We start from the raw sequence: 20,117 nt of genomic DNA, 5'->3' as shown, positions 1-20,117 counted from the left end.
ACAAGAACCTGAAGGTTGACACAAATGAGTTTTGCTGACCTTTCGTCTGAAGCTGCCCATGAACCTCCTCGAGTGTTTCTTCGTTTCTTCGCCTGCTTCAGCTCCATCAGCCCTGTTCTGTAACAGAAATAAGAAAACTCTTTATGTGCTGGTTATTTTCCCTGCTGTGAATTGTAGATGTTACAGCAGCATACATTGAATACAAGACAACATTATAGAGAAAACAAGATCAAAATTACTGAAGTAAACAAAAAATACTTATTCAATATGTGAACTGTGTATATACAGATGAACAGAGCTGTGCAGATACATGGATGAGCAGGTGTACAGAGGTACCTGAGAGTAGTGCAAAAGCCCAGTGAACATCTCTGCACGTACTACTGTGCATCAATATAAGGCTATATATAAAACAGTGTGTACAGAAATACAAAGTAACTGTAACATTTGAGTAGCACAACTGTACAATAAAACCCATGATAGAGGTCTATACACACGGTGTGGACATAAACTGGACTGTGCATGCAAAATATATCATAATTCTATAGGTTTTTATTCATTTATTGAATGAAGTGGTCCACCGTTAAATATTTTGGTTGGCAAAAATATGTGAACGATCAGATCAGAATTATCAGTTTGGTATAGGTGATAATTAGGGTCAGAAAACAAACATTAACCTAATTCTTTGCCATCACAAGTCTGCACATTTGTTAGCGCACGTCGTGTCAAATGAGATTTCTGTGGACATCAGAAAAATATTTGCCAATGCTTATTAGGCTGGAAGAGGTTCCGCAGCAATTTCTGATGATTGTAGACTTCACTGATCCACTGTCGGGCAGACTGTGTACAAATGGAGGAAATTCAATACTGTTATTACCCTTCCTGAGACTTGTCATCAAACAAAAATAACTCCAAGAGTAAAGCATATAATATCGGAGATCACACAAAACCTCGGGGCAACATCTCAGGATCTGCAGGCCTCTCTTACACTGGCTAATGTCAGTGCTCATGAGTCCACCATCAGGCAATCCCTGAAAAAGAATGGTGTGTATGGAATGATAGAATGGAGAAATCCACTACTCTCCAGGAAGAACAGGTGTGCCTGTTTAAGGTTTCTTAAAGAGCACCTGAATGAGCCAGATGACTAAAGGCAAAAAAAATATTTTTAGGGTTTAAATGAGTAATGTTATGTCTGGCAAAAAACAAACACTACAATTGAGCATAATAACCTCATCTCAACTTTAACATATAGTGGTGGCGGTATAATGGGGCTGTTTTGCTGCCATTGGACCAGGACAGCTTGCCATCATTTGATGGAGCTATAAATTCTGGATTGTATCAAGAAATTCTACAGGAGAATGCACAGCATCCATCTATGAACTGTTTCTCAACAGAAGGTGGGTCCTGCAGAATGACAACAATTTTAAAAACACAAGTAAGTCTACAAAGAATTGTTGAACCAGAAGAAATGAAACATTTTGGAATGGCTGAGTCAAAGTCCAGACCTTAATTCAATAGAAATGTTGTGACAAGATCTAAGATGTGGCATTCTTGCAAGAAAGCCCACCAACATAACGCAGTTAAAGCAGGACTGTAAGGAGAAATGGGCCAAGATTCCTCCAAGCTGATGTGCAGGGCTGATCAATAGTTACAGGAACCACTTGATTGAAGTCAGTGCTGTTCAAAGGGGGTCACATCAATTACTGAAAGCAGAGGTTCACATACTTTTGCCAACACAAACAAATTGTTGGATCATGTTGTTTAACAAATGAATGAAATATTATGTAATTGTGTTATTTGTTTTATTGGGTTCTCTTTGTCTAATGTTATGACTTTAGATTTATGATTCTGATCACATTTTAGGTCACATTTATGTAGAAATTCACATACTGCTAAAGTGTTCACAAACTTTCAAGCAGCACTGTAAATACAATGCAGATGTATAGTAGAATGCCTGTGTAATTTATTGCATATGTTAAATGCAATAAATGCTGATGTTGCATATTATTTTCATTAATATGTTCAGTGTCATGTTACCATAACCAGTAATTGTCAAGACAGTATAGGCTGAAGAAAATACAAAAACTGCAAGTATCCTATCCATGGTACTATATACTATCCAAAAGGGTAGTATGAGAACTTCAAACAGCAAGGCTGGTCTGGTGTAGTGGGTATCACTGTGGCCTTCCACAAGAATATACCAGTAAGAATCCTGATGCGAGACACCTAACACTACATTTACCTTGTATTTACACCAAATAACAAAACTATTCCATCAGAGAATTAAGAGCAAAGTTTTAACGATGCTAGTTAATTTAGTTGATTCTTTCATTTCTATGGAGAGCTGTCACCTGCTCATACAGACATGTGCAAAAGTTGGACACCCCCAGTCAAATTCAGTTTCTAATTGAACGTAAGTGGCAGAGAACAGACCTAATGGCATTTTCTGCAAATTTTTGTGCAATTTTAGTCTAGTTTTTGCAATTTAATTTCTACTATGTTAAATCCATCAAATAAACACTAATTGTGCAGAAATGTGTTCTCTGTACAGGATGTGTTAACTTATTTTCACTTACAATGTCAACAAAATACATCACTTGACCAGGGCACCCCCCATGACAAACATTCCTTACAACTGTCATGTTAGAGTTGTTGCTTTGTGATTTGATATTTATTTATTTATGGTCATCGTAACCATCCCTACAACCGTCAGTGTTTAGGCTGTGTTTGAAATAACTTGCTACATACTGTTTGTGTACTGACTGTGCCCTAAAGTAGCATGTTGTATATGACCAAAAGGAATTCCCACAGGGCACCAAAAATGATGTACTACTTTCACCACATACTCTAGTATGCAGCCAGAGCTTCATGATATACTGTGGTAATTTCAGGAGACACTATTTCTTTAAGGAGGAGTAGCATGCAGCATACAGTATATACCGGTACAGCATGCAGTTTACAGTATACAGCACAGTGGTTTGGATTTTATAGCATAATGAACGGAAACAGAAGGCATGTAATCACGCTCTGTACTACACTACAGACATACACACACACATTAACATACATCTAAACAGCTTATCCTTCTGGGTCGCTGGGGGAGCTGGTTTCCTGCCTTCTGCCCAATGGTCTGAACAGGTTGAACAGGTTGCCAGTCTATCACAGGGCACACACACAGACATACACATGCATGCACGCACACACACACACACACACACACACACACACACACACACACACCCACCTAGGGGCAATTTAGCATGTCCAATTGGTCTGACTGTATGTCGGTATGTTTATACAACTCCCATGGAAGAAGACTATGGAGCATCAGGGCCCCAGACTCATGAACAGTTTGTTCCCACAGGTAGTCAGACTGCTGAACAGATCTACCTGATGGACCTTTAAACAGTCTCACTGGACTGCTACCTCAGCCATACTACTCAATAATACATAGCAATAATACATTACTAAAAGCTGTTGTTAATTATAAGCGTACTGATTAACAATACATGCACAACTAATATTTCTGCTGTGGACAAACAGCTGGTCTATTTCCTCTATTGGTTATATAATTGTAGATATTGTATATTTAGAGATTAATTTAATGCATAGTGTTTGTATAGTTTGTATTAATTGTATTTATTTTCTGTCTACAATGTTGTCAGCTGCTGTTCTTTGTTAAATGTAGCACTGTGTCCTGGAGATATTAGGTTTCGTTCCTCTCTCAACACTTCTATGATGAGAAGGAATTACAAGCTGGCTTTGACTTTGACTACCTGTGACCACTGTTAATTTTTTCTGGGTAAAAAGACTTTATAGCTAGTTTTTCTTCCAGAATACACAATCAACAGCAAATGCAGGCAGTTAAAAATAAAATAGACAAAGAGCAAAAGCTTTTTTAAAACTCTGGATTTTTTGTGTGAAGTTTTTGTGTTTCTCTCATTATTGATCACATTAATGTAAATTAAGTCAGTGATGACCTCTTCATTTGTCTCTTCCTCTTCCTCCTCTTCATCTTCTCCGCTGTCTTCATCAGACACGTCCCCCTCTTCTGCATCTGCATCTATATTAGCAGGCAGCTTCTTACCCTGAAGTATACCATAAATTACATTGTATTTGTTATATATATATTTTTTTAACACATTCTTCATTTGTCAGCCCACTTCTAACGTTTGCATTGAGAAAAACATAAAAAAAAATACAAAAAATTATACATATTATTTTTACAAGTTGAAATTTAGAGGTTAGCGTTTGAGACAGCAACACCCCAATAGAAAGTACCATATAAATTATGATTTTGAATATATTTAACTTACTGCTATTCCAGTTAATGCCTTGGTCCTAACATAATTCTAGTATATCTATGGTGTGAATAATTAATTTTTTTTTCAGCAGTTTTTGGTGGTGTCGGAAACTGGAAACTACCATTTTCCCACCTGTAAATTGCGATGAAGCGGCCGACAAAGCCGTATTTACAACTGGTAAACACTGGATTCTAGATGATATATGAGTTTATAAGATGTGACATTAACCTTTTAGACAAGTAAAAAATGCTAAACTTGCATTGAATGTGAAAAAATATATACGTAATGCATTTCTATTAGATCTATGTGCTTTTTAATGCAGCAAAGAAAAAGCAGGATATGTTTTGTGCGGACCACCATACTTGGACTATACTGGAAAGGGATCATTTTGAAAGTTTAACAATGTTTATATACTACATTAAATTATTTCAGATATTAATAAATTCTTTATATGAGCCCTGTAAAGAAAGAGTTTAACTCACCTTCACGAGAACTTTCCCTTTGAGGACCTCAGGTGAGGGAAGCCGGCGGGATTCATTAATGTTAACACTGGACAAATCCAGCTTGTCCTGCAGCACCTCAGTGAGATACTGAGCCATTTTCTTTTGTTGAGGCACTGAGCAGTGATTCTCTATGGAGATGATTACGGGGTATCTGCAATGAGAATTTTTTTTTAATTTTCAGAGAAATGTTTGATTTTGACTGTTACTTTTCAATTAAGAAAGATTTTGTTAGCATAATAAAGCTATATGCTAATCCTTTGGGTACACTTATATTCAACACTATTTTGATTTGACAATTTTCTTTACCAAACTATTGTTAAAAACACATTTTAAAACACTTTTGCCCAAAACTGGTCTAAAAGTGGTTTAGTGCTGATGAATGCTGACATCACAGCAAAAAGGAGATGGCATTATTCCCAATGTAGTATAGGACTTTGTTACTTTGGTTTTGCAGATTTTTTTAAAAAGAAAAAATGCCAAGATCTAAACAGCTAATAATGAGTTAGAGCTCCTGATGAGCACTGTATTCGTGACCTACACTAAAACACTGTTTCTCCTGAGAAAAATATGCTTAATGTTTACAGAGCATCCAAACCACCCTCATAATTCTTACTGGCTTTTGGCAAAAGCGTATTTGTTGATGGTCTCAACAACGTCTCTGAAGAGGATTTTTGAGGTAAGAGTGTAGCCATGATGAATGATCGGCTCTCCATCAGGACCATCCCAGCAGTCCACTGCAGACAGAGAAAGACAGAATACCAAGGCTGTGACGGAAGAAAAACCTGACTATTTCAATAACTGATTAATTAATAATAATAAAAGGCTAAAATTAATCATGGACAATGAATATTAACACACAATAATTATCTATTTGATTATCAATCAAAATAATTAAAAATACATCACTAAAATGGTGTTCTTCAGGGTTTCTTTAGTAAAGGCAACAGTTATGGCCTACACAGAACCTAAACAACTCAAAAAACCACTTGAATGCAAAAATGGTTAAATGGTTCATATGTATGATGGAAAACCTGCTGTATATGGTACCTTTAAAATGGTTCTATACAGACCCAAAAGGGTTCTGCTAAGTCATAGAACCTTTTCTTAGTACTACATAGAGCTCTTTTTCCTAAGACTGTAAGTATTCCAATCCCTTTTTCCCTAAGGGGTCCAGTTTGAACACATCTACAGTGAACATACTGCAGCATCATGCAGAAGAAGAGCCAGAAGAGGCCATAATTTCTCTTAAGAAATGCTCTTTTATTTTAAACAAGACCACTTGCCTAACATTGGAATTGCTAGAAGGGTCACTTACAGCCATGCAGTTCCACTCTAGTGTCACTGTAGACACTTAGCCTAACCAACTAAACCCACGACCCAGCACATAAACACACAATAAACACATAGCACATCTCAAACTAAACGCACAACAACAACAGTCCCTTTTTGCTGGAAACTCGTGCCTCCCATGAGCCTCTTCATATGCCCCTTCGCTTGGCCACGCCTCCCGAACTCCAGAGAGGCTGTGTGCCCCATGGCAGCCACCACAATACATTTATAAAATATGAACTTATATATTAAGCACTGCTCTGCTGTGCTGAAAGCTTTGAGTGTTGCTAACCTTCAACACAGCGGCAGCCGGCCTGCAGGACATAGGCATACATGTCGACACGAGACTGGGACAACAGCTGGTCTCCGGTCAGGTAGGTGTTGTGTGAGGAGGCAATGTAGTAGTTTGTGAGTGGCTGAGTCATGTCCTGATTCACCTGGTAATGCTCTGGGTTGAAAATGTCCCCTGCTGGACTCCGCATGAAGTTGGTGAAACCTTTGGGAGCAAACAGCACTTTGCATTCATATCTTTGAACAAAATTCACTTTCCCACTTACCCTAATCATAGTGGATCAGTTTTACACCGTGGCTATGAGGCTACTATAACTAACAAGTAATGCTAACAAGTGGCGTATCATGACTATTAGAGCTAGGCCTTCAGTTTGGGCCATAAATATCAAAAAACACCTCTATGAGAAATCCAATTTTATGTGAGCACTAAGCTAAAAGAGAGTCACATGAACATTTTTTATAACATGGACATTTGTAGCTTGTAAAAAACATTCCATGTTTTATTTAAAGATTGCAGCAGATATTAAGACATATATTTACTTTGTAGCAGTTAAGTACAAAGCACTGAAATTAAGATGCCGCTTTTTTCTTTTTTTAACATCTAACTGAAACACATTGCTCAGGCTACCACTGGTACTCACAACTCTTTGAATTAGTAGGCTTGGCTATTTCAGCCATGGCCATTTCTAAGAAGTGCATAAAATCAAGCACACAGCCATGCAATCTCATTAGACAAACACTACCAGAAGAACAGGTTGTACTGGAGAGCTCCACTAGAGACTTCCACTATGACACTACTATAGGATGCCACCTTTTCAACAAGTTTGTTCATCAGATTTATGCCTGCTAGAGCTGCCTTGATCAACTGAGAAGTGGAAAAGCATAGAAGGAACAACTGCTCAAACACAAAGCAATAGACCAAACAAGATCATGGTGCTGAGCTGAAGTGCGTAGCATGTTAAAATTATCTGTCCTTGGTAGCAGCACTCACTATAGAGTTCCAAACTTCTTCTGGAAGCAATGTCAGCACAAGAACTGTTCATCAGAAGCTTCACGGATTGGGTTTCCATGGCCAAAAATGTTTTTAAAGTTTGGTGGAGAGGCTATTTTTAATGGTTTGGGCCCCTTGTGACAGGAAATCCTAATGCTACATGGTAGTGACATTGTAGAGAATTGTGTGCTTCCAATGTTGGAAGAACTTGTGAGAACTTGACGGGCCTGCACAGAGCCCTGACCTCAACTCCACTACACACTTTTATAAATTTGGGAAGAATTGGAGTGCTGACTGCAAGCCAGGCCTTCTCGGCCAACCTCACTAATTCTCAAAAGAACGGAGGCAGTCATGTTATAGCAGCCAAAGGGGGACCAACTGTATATTAATGTACCTTGTTTTGGAATGAGATGTTCAACAAGCACATATGGCCAGGTAGTGTGTATATCAGCGGATTGACCACATTTGGGGTAAGGGAGGAATTGCAAAAATTTTATATTTACTACATCTTACCATCGATTCCCAGGACCAGCTGTGCTCGGTTTTCTGGACATGGCTCAAACTGGTTTATAATCATCTGGCAGTATTCTCGAGACACAATCACCATCTTGAAAAGATATACATGATTTCGTTAGAGAATATCTGTTATAAATAATTACAATGCAACTTTTATTTTTAACTTAACCTGCTTTTTCTTCTAATAGGGAAGTTGTTTTCTCCTTAAACTGCAGGCTTATTGTTTAATTACTAATCTTAAGACTTATTTTTTGGTACTACTAAACATGATTCAGATTGAGTAACTACTATGACTTATTCAATGACTTTCTTGAATTATTCTGTAAATTTTATGAAACTTAACTGTGAGTTCTGTATTTTTGAGAGTGAGGAAGTGAAGGTCGCTTAGAGTTTAAAGGGTTAACATAAGCTTTTACTGTCAGGTCTAAAACATTTTAAAAATTAGAGATATTTCATTGTGCTAAACAGTGTGACAAACTGTGGGCTTAAATTTTAAGCCAGCATTAGCCAAAGCTTTCAAAGGGACATAAGAGCTGCATAAAATGTTACAGTCTGTCACTGTGACCAAATTAGGAACTCCAGGTCTAAGCAGATTTTCTCTATGAGAAAAATAAGTAGCATTTTTCAAAGATCACCTCATTCATGTCCTGCGGTAAACAAAAATGTTCCAAATTGAATACATATAATACATATGTGCTACAAGCACACTAATACTCGGCACTGATATAATATCGGAGAGGAAGGAGGGGGATTTTGGAAGTTGCAATTTTCAAGCTAAGCCCATTCTTTTTTCAGTCCTACCTACTTTAACAACCTCATAATTCAGATAATCTTGTGACATTGGGAGGAAAGATGTCCACATGGCAAAACATATCGGCTTGAAACATTTTTTTCACCAAAAAACTAGCTTCAACACAGAGTTCCTAATATGAGGCAAACTACAGAATGACCACACAACTTCAGAGTTTCAGCTGTTTGCGGAATGGGTTTTACTCGCCTTCTGCTCACTCTCCAGGAAGCGTGTCAGGTCGTTTATGTCCATATGCTCCTTACGGTGGCTGTAGGTCAGCATTATTAAATAAAGTTCCAGCCGGGTTGAGATCATCTTATAGAAGTTGCAAAACTCCTCAAATGCTAAACATCCTTGATTATCATCTGTGTCAGCCTCCTACAGAAAAATGTATAATAATACCTGAACAATAGAACACAATAGGTTGTGTGTTATGTCAATATCATCATGGCTGTGATTTGGATGTTATTCACTACAACACACCACCCTGAGTGTTCTATTGCTTTTATACAACAGTTTAATAAAGCAGAAAAAGCTGCAAACATTGTTTTTAAAGGTGCTGTAGAATGTACATCACCAGAATGTAATTATGGCACCATTTAAGTTGGACTGGAAAATTCCCAAAATAAGCTGGCGAACAGGAAGCCAACTTTAGCTCCCACATCTTTAGCAAGATTGCACATTTCACTTAGACAGTATCAAACAGGCTTCGCTCAGCATTTGACAGTTCAGAGAGGGATACTTCTAACTTATGCAATGGAGGTGCCGAAGTCTTCACCACTTTACAGACTAATGCTATCTGTTTACATCGGGCCATATGATGGCCTTTCAATGAGAACTATTTCTGTCATGCAGGTGGCAAAACTTTGAATGCATCTTTGAATGCATTTGCAGCTATGCCAAATAATGCAAGACTTAGGCCCAATCCCATTTCACTCCTTTCCCCTACCACTTAGCCCTTAGCCCTCTGTTTTGCATGTTCATGTCTAGGGTTAGGGTGTCCCAATTTTTGTTGAAATAGAGGGTTAAGGCGAAGTGTTAGGGCTACATGGCCCTCCAAACGGAGGTTTTTCAGAGGCACACTCCAAACGCAGTATTATGAGAAAAAATAAAAAGCGGCAAGATGGCTGCGCGAGCAACCAAAGAAACCCACAAATGTAAGTATTTTCTCCATTAAAAAATTACAAAAACCATTGTATTATCTTAGTTTAATGTCATTTCAATGTATTATGGTGGTTTTCTTCATAACAAGCATAAAAAATCGCTAATAGCATGCTAATGTCTCGGTAGCTAGCTAGCTAATTTTCCCGTTCCACCTGAAATAGTCCAGCAGTATTGACGACTGAAGTACCAGAATGTAACTGCTTTTTTTTTTTTGTCCCATTTCGATTTTGTAGGGCAGGATTTCAACCACTAGGCTGACACTCGAAAACAAGGGGTAGGGGTAAAAAGAAGAAATGGGATTGGGCCTTAGAGTCCCGCTAAAGGTGTAGTTTAAACAATTAAAAAATAATCTATGTTAAAAAACTGATATTTCTATATTAGAAACCCCAAATCTAAAGTTTTGGAAAGTCTAGAAATTCTAGTAAGAATAGATGGCAGTGATTACAGGTGATTAATACAGGTGTTTGACCTGTATTATAAAACGGATAGTTCCGGTTCTAAAATCGGAGTGGCTGAGCCATGTTCAAAGCCGTTGTAAAATCCACGATATGGCTACCATGGCTGTGACCATCTCACAGCAACTGAACTGGCACAAAAAACCCTTCTGCTGTTAATGGATTAATCTTTGACTCTAATGCTGATCACACGGAGCACCAAGTGTACTGATAAAGTAAGAACCTGTTTTTGTTTAAACTGAGGGGCTGAAAACTTTACTAGAACTAGGCTGGTCAGTTAGCCAGCAGCCTTAAAGATAGCAGGCATGCTAAACAACTTCAACATTAATATCTCAGGCTTGAATTAAAGTGCTCACTGTATGATTAACTGAAAAAACGGCAAGATAAAAATCTAAAGAATGTCACCTGAATGGCTTACACGCTTCAAATGTCCGTGTTTCAGAAGTAGCATCAAACCCAGGCTGAATCCAAAATGGCTCTGTATTCCCTAGCTAAATAGTGTGCTGTGTAACATTAAGTTTAGAATTTCTAGCTTCTAGCACATCGTGAAATGTCTGCAGTATACAGTGATTGGCGACGAAACGTTGTTCTCCTCATTCAGCAGTCAATGGCTGCTTAGCAACGATACTGTACTCTAAAGGAACTACATTTCTTGGTGGAATACTTATGTTGATTATTATTAATAATAACTTAAGTAATTATCCAAATCATTGTGTATTTTAATATGTTTTATGTTGGCCGCCGTTTTATAAAAGCAATAAGCCACTCGAGGCAGTGCGTTACTGCGATTTTATCACGGGGAAGGGAGTTTTAGGACAGAACACCCTTCCCCGTGATAAAATCGCAGTAACCCACAGCCTCTCGTGACTTCTTGCTTTATTAAAACTGTACAAAACCTCTACATTCGATGTTTTACCTTATTAATTTTATTGTTTTTAATAAACATATTCTCATTCCAAATATGATGCCTGAAAGCACTTCCAAAAAGTTAAAGCAGGACCATGTTTACCACTGTGTTACATCACATTTTCTTTCAACAGCACTTTTGACAACAACACAATTGTTTGTGGACTGAAGACACTAGTTGATCCAGTCAAGAGTTTTTTTTTTCCATTTTTCCTTTGTAGAAGTCTTCAGCTGCACAACTGTACAAGGCCTCTGTTGTCTGTTTTGCCTTAACACACTACACATTTTCAATAGGAGACAGGCAGGTCAGTCTAGCACCTGCACTCTGATTACAAAGCCATGCTGTTATAATACGTACAGAATGTGGCTTGGTGTTATCATGGTGAAAGAAGCATGGACGTCCCTGAAAAACATGATGTTTAAAAGACAACATATACTGCTCCACAATGTGTATATATCTTTCAACATTAAGGGTGGATTCACAGATCTTCACAGGTGTTAGCCATGCCACTGATACTCCCCCATACCATGACAGGCCCTGGCTTTCAAACTTCACACTGGTAACAGTCTGGATGGTCCTTTTCAACGTCCATTATTTCCTTAAACAATCTGAAAGGTTTACTTATCAGACCACAAAACATGTTTTCACTGTGCATGAGTCCATTTCAGATGAGTTTGAGCCCAGAGAAGTCAGCAGAATTTCTAGATATTGTTGACATTACTGTGACATTACATTCTTTACATGCATTTGTGGATTCAGCGATGAACAGTGTTTATTGTATTGAAGTATTCCCTTGCCCATGTGGTGATACCCATCACAGACACACAGAGATTTTTCTGGATTCCCTGAATCTTTTGATGATATTCTTTGATGATTTTCTTAAACTGATTATTCTCTGATGAATTTGTTGGCAAAGTGGTGAGCCATGACCCATCCTTGCTTATAAAGCACTAGGCCTTTCATGAATGCCCCTTTTATACCAAAGCATAACTGCATCATCTGTTGAAGAGGTTTTTTGAACATTTCACAAGGTTTCTAGTCTTAAATTGTCCCTGTCCCAACTTTGGACTTTTGGAACTTTTGTTGCAGGCATCAGTTTTGAAATGTGTGTGTACAACTTTGGTAAGGTAAAACATTAAATACCTTATATTTGTACTGCTCTTGTTTGAACACAGGTCATAGTAGATTTACAAATCATGTTTTCTCTTATTATTTGCATTTCACATTCTGTCCCAGCTTTTGGGAATTGGGATTTTATGTCCTAAAACCTACTTATAATGACCTAAGATCATCTATACACATGTGCCTATATAACAAAATGTTATAACAAAGTAAGTAAGTATGCTAGGAAAATACAGCCTTATACCCTATATGTCCAAAAGTAGCCCAATAGCTCTTGTAATTAATAAATTCAGCTACTTAAAGATGCACTTATTGTCAACACAGGTGTTCAACTGCTTACATGAAGCTTGTATAATCTCCATAGAAAACCATGCCAATAGAATGGAATGTTCTGGAGAAGCTGTACACGAGCCTACCCAATGCCAACTAAAGAAGGGTATAAATATTGGACATATAATGTACAACTACACTTACCATCATTAAGGTTGGCAAAAAGCTACCTAACTAGTTAACGGCCAATAAACTAGTTCACATTTGTTACAAATAGATACATACAGAATTTGAGTCTCAAATTGCACAGCGTACCATGTTCATCCAACTGTAAGACTGCTTATTTTCATTGGAAAATAGAAAAATGCTGAGATTTAGCTGTGGTGTTTCTTAACCAAAAATATTAACTTGACTTTAGGTTTCACAACATTTAAACCTGAACTTTTGGGTATGAAAGTGAAGCCCCCTCCACTTCTGTATAAAATATAACCCACCTCAAACATTTCTCTGACTTTCTGCCTGGGTAGATTTACGTTGAGTTTATGAAGGAGCTGTAGAACTTCTCCAATACTCAGGTTTCCATCTCCATTTTTATCTGCTTCTGAAAACGTCTGTCTCAACCATTTGCAGAAAGAGTCAAGGTAAAAATGTTGAACAAACTAAAACAAACAGGATAGATCTTGCTGCGTAATTATAATGGTGCACACTGACAGTTCTAGATAAAAATATTGTAATTGGTTGTTAATGTGCAAGTAAAACTAGTAGCTACTATTTTTTATAGATCACAGTGTGTATTGAAATTATTTAACAATGCTAATTGTGAGGTATAAGCATCCATTACATGTTAGTAGCTGCATTAGATAACTAGTAGCTCCAGTGCTAAAACTAAAGAAGCAAACTTCAGACACCAAACATGTCATGTCTGACCCCTTATATTGCTTCTTACACAAAATTACACTTATGACTCATGGGTAGCTATGACAACATAATGATGTGCTTCAATCATTAGCTTACATTACTACATTACTCCTGCCCTGGTTCATAGTTACACTACTGTTTAGTATCATAATTTTGTACTGCTTTAAACATCATGTACATCTCTCTGGGGACAAAATTTGTTTGATTCTCAGCACAACGTGGTGTTTGTCCTGCATGTCAGAGAGTGAAGGATATTGGTCTCTGGTCCGCTGTCTCCGTGCCAGACTGTCCTCGTCGCTGATGCCGGCCATGAGGTACTTAAGGCCAGTAATCCAGGTCCTTGCCTCCTCCCCGTTTGTGGTCACCAGGTCCAGGGACTCCACGTGGTTTCCATGATAAATACTGAAGCAGCAGTTTGAATCAAATTTACTGCTGTGGGAGTGCTGAAACATCTCGGTTTTCTTTCCCTCACATACCTCATGGATGGAATCTATGGAGACTGGAGAAACAGGACGGCAAAATAACTAAATAAATGTTTCAGTCTCTGACTTAACATATATTGACAGTAAATAGTTTTGTGTCACCTTGCCTTCTTTTGAAAATTTGAAGTAAAGTTTTGTTAGCACAAGAATTTGCTAATTCTGATTTGTAGCTTTATGGTCATCAAAGTGTCTTCCTAGGTATGAAGAGCAGGTTTTGCCTAAATAATTTAAATAAATAGTTTAAATAAAAAAACTGGTTTAACATGGGAGGAAATGCACTTACTGGGGAATGTATGTATGTATGTTTTGAATTGTATAGTCTGTGTTATCTGGTTATGTATACTGCTCTTTGGGGCTCAATGCCCAAAGCAAATATATATATTTTTGGTCTTTACTGTAAAGCCACACATACAAATTTTAAAGTGTTACTTGAATGCGAATTATGAATTTCAGATTTGTATGGATAAACAAACCCATAAAAAGTAAAACTAAATCACTAGTACTGATGTATTTCTACCACTACACTAACTTACTTCCACTTGAGGCTAACTTACTTTTGGCTTTGTCATGCTTCCTGGACGGTCTCCACCGGATGCAGGACCGGTGCTCGTCCAGATAGAAAAATCGCACCAGCGTCTTTGACTTCCCTCTTAGTTTGATCATCTGAGTGCCAGCCTGCATGGTGCACATACACCGCTCCACTGTAAAGAACACAAAAACACCACCAAACAAAACATTCTTATTGAATTGTACTGCAATATGGTTCATTTATGATAAATTTACACTTTCATTATTATATAATGAAATACCTTGGAATGTGTGCATGTCTGACTGTGTGTTACAACTAGTATTGTGATTATAATTGTGATTATAATTAATAATATGATAATTCCTGCATATTGCGATAGCAATACCCCTTGCAGCATATTATGGAGAATCAAGAATGTGACATGGTTAAGAACCATGCTGTTTTTACAAAGACCAAAATAATTTCCTTGTATTGAATTACACAAATCCCATGATTTAAGGCATGCACAGAAATTGGTTTGGTTTGTGTGTGTTTTCCTGTGGGAAATGTTTTGTGTCCTTGAATCCTCTGGTGTCTTTCTTCCAGCAGGTTTACCTCACAATCAGATTATGCAGCTGCGTCAGATGGAGCAGCCGTGACTGTATTTTACGAGCACTCTGGCACGCAGCACTGCAGAAGTGTTTTGGAACTGTTATCATTTTGTCTTATTTTCACTTTTCTACCAAATAAATAAATAAATAAATAAATAAATAAATAAAATGTTTTATTTAAACAACATCTTTCTCATACCCAAGGTCTCTTTACAATGCAAAACACGTAGTAAAGTGATTTTTTTTAAATGCACTTCTTTGTAAAGTGACTTTGGGTAAAGGTGGTATGTAAATGGAACAAACAAACAAACAGCTTGTACAACTCTGGGACTGTGGGACAAAAAAATTCATTTTTTCACATTGTTTATTTGCAAAATCACTTTCATCAATATTTCATCTAAATTTAAAGGCGATAAAACATTTTAGAAATGAAAAAGAATGCTTATAAAGATGGAGGTAGCTTTTAGGTTTGTTAAAATGAGTGATTATTGTTTTATTTACCTTGTCTGATGTATTCAGTGTATAATGTCATTTTGAAAAAAAATGAAGGAGAGCACTGAAACAGTGTAATTAAAGAGCTTGTTCGTGTCCTTCAGTTTTACTCTCTTGTGTCCACGCTAACCATTGTTTATTTGTAATGTATTCAAGAGAAATAATACACTAGAACAGAGCTGCACAGCTTTGCTAATAAAACTTCTTCTTCTTCTTTACTCAAACCTGATTGGAATTTGGTTTGATTGATTTGATTCTGATTCATTCAGTTTACAGGAGTGCATTTACTGTAAAACAAAGATAAAATGTTTTCACTTAAATGGGTAAGGTAATGCTTTAAAAGTATTATATTATTCTTCAAATAATAACTTTTATTCTCTTATATTCTGTCTTATATTCTATTACTTTCAAATAATAAGTTAACAGAATAAAGGCGCTTATTATTTTGTTTACTTCAGTTAACTCAAAAGGCACCCAGTTTACTTACTTTTTTGGAAACTAAAACAAAAAATCTTTTTACAGTGTTCGTTTTTCTTTATGTAGATACTGCACAGAATAATCTTTAGCATTTTAACAGGCAAGTTTGAAGTTACCCTCAACCAAATGTACAGAAGTGTGACTTTAAGGGGAATTTCACATTTTTTTTTATTTTTAGGGTCTCTTCACAAAAAAATGGATAATATGTTAGTGAGAGTGATTTTATGTGAAATTAACCATTCTAGAGTTGTTGATAGCGGTGCTGATAGGACGCAGACAGCTGAAGTGTTTGATGCCCCTAAAAGCTTCCTCACTGTGTGTCACTGTTTTGTAATGACAGCAAGTTATTACATGAAATAATTGCAAATGTATTGCCTGATAAATGATAGACTGTTTTATGATAGTTTTCTTTACAATAGTTTTTGCCTGAAACATGCTTACAGGTGTCACTGTCTCTTGCAAAGTCACAGACTGACCGACTGACTGATGACCACTGTTGAAATTGTTGCTAAAGCATCAGTGGAGACAAGCAGCAAGTGACACTGATGCAATAATAATTATGGTATAACTGAGATTATACAACAGTTTCATTATTTATATTTATTGCTATAATGGAACCGTACAATCTAGTGCACAAAGCCACATCACTCCAGTTTACAGCTGGAGAAAATTAAAGCTTAAGTGCATCTCAATATGCTGAGAGCGACTGGTGCTAATGGTGTGCTGGTGTTACAGGAAGTGCAAATGGTGTGCTGGCAGTACACTGTGACCCACGGACTTTGGGTCAAGTGCAGCACAGAGGAGAGACATCTCACTGCCCTCACTGGCACTGGCTAACCAGTATTGCTGCTATGTCCAGGCATGCTCCCTTGCACCTAGAGTGACTGGTGTTTTCCCTGCACCGAAAGCAACACACCTGCCAACTGGGATGCAACAACTGTCCCTCATGAGTGGCCAAGTTGACATGAGGAAGTGGCTCCAGCGGGGGGCCTGAGTTGAGTGCACGAGTTCTTGCTCGCATCTATACAGGACTTCCTTGAGGCAGCCATGGCCATGCTCGACCGTGGAAAGAAAACGCTGCGCTTGGAGATGGGACGAGTAAAGCTGGTTGTGGCAGCTAGTGGCAAAGCCTAGGCAGAGAGTCGGGGCTCCCTGACAGTATGGTCTTCAGTCCCTGTAGGGGGAAGCTGCTGGCTCTGGAAGAACTGAACCATTTGGTGGATCTCCCAGGGGTGGGGCTCGCTGTCAGGTCAAGGGCACCACGACTTTTTTTTGTGGTTGAAGCTACCAGTGCTGGAGGAGCTGAACGCACAGCTCCAGTAACAGTAAATGAATCCCCAAGGGTCAAGGGCAGAGCACACCTCACCAGCATCCAAGTTGCACTGGAATTGATGCTGTGAGATGTGAGAAGTTCCAGCACACCCAGCAGGAGGATGTGTGTTGCTGTGTATGCCAAAGAAGGGGCTGCTGCAACAATTGAACATCCCACTCAGTCTCTACGCTCCAGTGCACTGATGGACAGGACTGTGGGCTCCTGCCGGTGAGGACGGGCACCCCGCGACACTTCATGAGGAGCATAGGTAACATTTGTTATTGTTATTGTAACTGTTTATATTTATATATGTGTGTGTGTGTGTGTGTGTGTGTGTGTGTGTGTGTGTGTGTGTGTGCGCATGTAGTGGTCACGCTTAAAATAAAAGTCCTGTGTAATTGTACTGTGTAAATAAGATACAATTACTGAAACTTCTCCCATAATAATAAGTCTCACACACACACACAATCACACAGCAATTCAGTATCTCGAGATGGCCTAACCGCATGTCTTTTGACTGCGGGAGAGGGAAACCCATGTCTGCATGGGAACAACATGCAAACTCCACACGGACAGGACCCTGGTCGTCTCTCCAGGGAATCGAATACACACACACGCGCACACACACACACACACACACACACACACACACAAACACACACACACATTATTGCTATTTTATCGTCATTAACATTACATTTTAAAACTCAGAAGACATGCAGCTTCACTGGTAGTTTTGAATAGTGAATAAAACAGCTACATTTGCATTGTAGACATCATGACCGCTGGTTCCTATCACCCCTATTGTAAAGAAAATTAGTATGTTTCTCTTCAGTGAGGTGTCGCACATCAAACCACTTTGAAAGGCTTTGTTCACATCTCAAAAAAAAAAAAACTTTGAAAAATTGGTGGAATCCCCCTTTAACAGTTCATGAAGTAAATTGTATTTTATTGTATATCTAACTGTATTGTTCATGTGTGGGCAACAACACCAGCAGATAATTCTGGTACACAGTGAATCTGACTGGCTGAAGAAGTGAGAAACAATTGAAGAGCAATTAGTTGGTTTTCATTGGTTAAATGCTCTTAAACTCTATTTCATTTTTTATTTTTTTTCAGAGGTTCCAGACTGATGCTTTTTAATTAGTCTTAAGATTTTCATTGAAATTGTGCTTGTTTTGGACACTGAGAGAGTAGATTTGGGGCACAAGGGTCATGTGATGTTTCCCCTAGTCTAATCTAAGGGGATTGTGTCTGAGTCCATATGCCATTTAAACCGCCTGAGGGCTTCTCGCTGCGTTCACATGGCAAAAAAAAACAACAACTTGAACTAACTGTTTTAACAAGATTAACTTTTGCATTATTAAAGCATATAAAGACTTTAGAGACATTTCTATAGATTATGATCCATTTATAGCACCTCAGGGCAGTGACATGATTCCCAGAGTGCATAACAAGTTCACAAAAAAAATACCACTGATTTTAGATTAAAACAATTTCAAAGTTAAATTCACCCTTAAAAAAAACAAAAATCTTGTCCCACAATTCTGTTTAGAGATGTGCTGTTATTGTGGGTTAAAATGCATTCAATTTATCAAGCTGTGGCAATGTACCTGTATCTCTTATACCAGCAAAGTAGCATGAACTGAACTGACTTCACTCTCATACAATCTTAGGATAAAACTTCCTAAATGTTCTTGGCTCATATGTACAGTTCTATGGAAAGCCTTAAGAAGGTTATACATTTGCACATCTCATTTACAAAAAACCTTTTTTTAAATAATTAAAAGGTTCTTTTGTAAACTTAAGTGGTTCTTCTGTATCTCTCTATTTGGTACCTTTATTTCTAGAAGAGAAACAGATTAGTTACACACTAGTTGCTTAATAATAAGTCTTAAAATTAATAATTAAGTGATAAGGTGGGTTAAGGGGTTAGTACACTGTTTGTTCAAAAGTTTGTAGACACATGCTCATCTAGTGTTTCTTCTGAAATCAATTCCTCTTTGCTGCAATAACAGCATCTACTCTTTTGGGAAAGCTTTACACTAGATGTTGGCACATTGCTGTAAGGATTTGATTGCATTCAGTCACAAGAGCATTAGTAAGGCCAGGTACTGATGTTGGATGATTAGTTCTGGATCACCAACGCCACTCCATGGAGCTCTATCACTCCAGGGAATGTAGTTCCACTGCTCTACAGCTCAATGCTGGGGGGCTTTACACCCCTCTAGCCAACACTTGGCATTGAGAATGCTGATCTCAGGATTGTGTGAATCTTCTCTGGAGCATCACATTCTATTGGCAATGCTTTTCTATGGAACTCATACAAACTGTGTGTGCTGAATATCTGTATCAGCAACGGGTGCATTTTCAAGTAGCCGAATTAACTAAATATAAGGGGTGTCTACATACTTTTGGGCACACAGTGTACGCCATTTTTTGAAAGTGTGCTTTAGATGCAATGTTTTACCAAATTGACCGATTCTCCATTTCGGCGTTGCAACAATGCTTCCACCAATCCAGAAAAACTCCTCAGCCAGGCGGGATATGGAAGCTTTCTGCCAGAGTTTGGGCGAGGTCATTAAGGCAGGGCTGGGAGGTCGATGGGGGGTCCGGGATAGAGAGGAGGGCGAAAAAATGACTGGAGACAGTGGGGCCATGGCTGAAGAAGCGTTCAT

General features: G+C 38.1%; 1 protein-coding gene across 1 annotated transcript in view; it reads right to left on the bottom strand.

Annotated features, from left to right (window-relative positions):
• Positions 1 to 20,117, bottom strand: part of plch2b (phospholipase C, eta 2b) — a 29,830-nt gene extending 9,713 nt beyond the window's left edge. The window contains exons 1-12 of the mRNA XM_036560157.1: positions 19,910 to 20,117; positions 14,594 to 14,740; positions 13,814 to 14,056; positions 13,134 to 13,264; positions 8,929 to 9,099; positions 7,929 to 8,022; positions 6,426 to 6,629; positions 5,418 to 5,538; positions 4,784 to 4,955; positions 3,978 to 4,085; positions 875 to 885; positions 40 to 112 (exon numbers count right to left, since the gene is read on the bottom strand). Coding sequence (XP_036416050.1) covers positions 40 to 112; positions 875 to 885; positions 3,978 to 4,085; positions 4,784 to 4,955; positions 5,418 to 5,538; positions 6,426 to 6,629; positions 7,929 to 8,022; positions 8,929 to 9,099; positions 13,134 to 13,264; positions 13,814 to 14,056; positions 14,594 to 14,740; positions 19,910 to 20,117 — 1,683 coding nt within the window. The remainder of the gene's footprint in view (positions 1 to 39; positions 113 to 874; positions 886 to 3,977; positions 4,086 to 4,783; positions 4,956 to 5,417; positions 5,539 to 6,425; positions 6,630 to 7,928; positions 8,023 to 8,928; positions 9,100 to 13,133; positions 13,265 to 13,813; positions 14,057 to 14,593; positions 14,741 to 19,909) is intronic.

Source organism: Colossoma macropomum, unplaced genomic scaffold (genome assembly GCF_904425465.1).
Source record: "Colossoma macropomum unplaced genomic scaffold, Colossoma_macropomum, whole genome shotgun sequence".
NCBI lineage: Eukaryota > Metazoa > Chordata > Actinopteri > Characiformes > Serrasalmidae > Colossoma > Colossoma macropomum.
The sequence above is the reverse complement of the archived record's forward strand: the minus strand, read 5'-3'. Positions and strand labels throughout refer to the sequence as shown.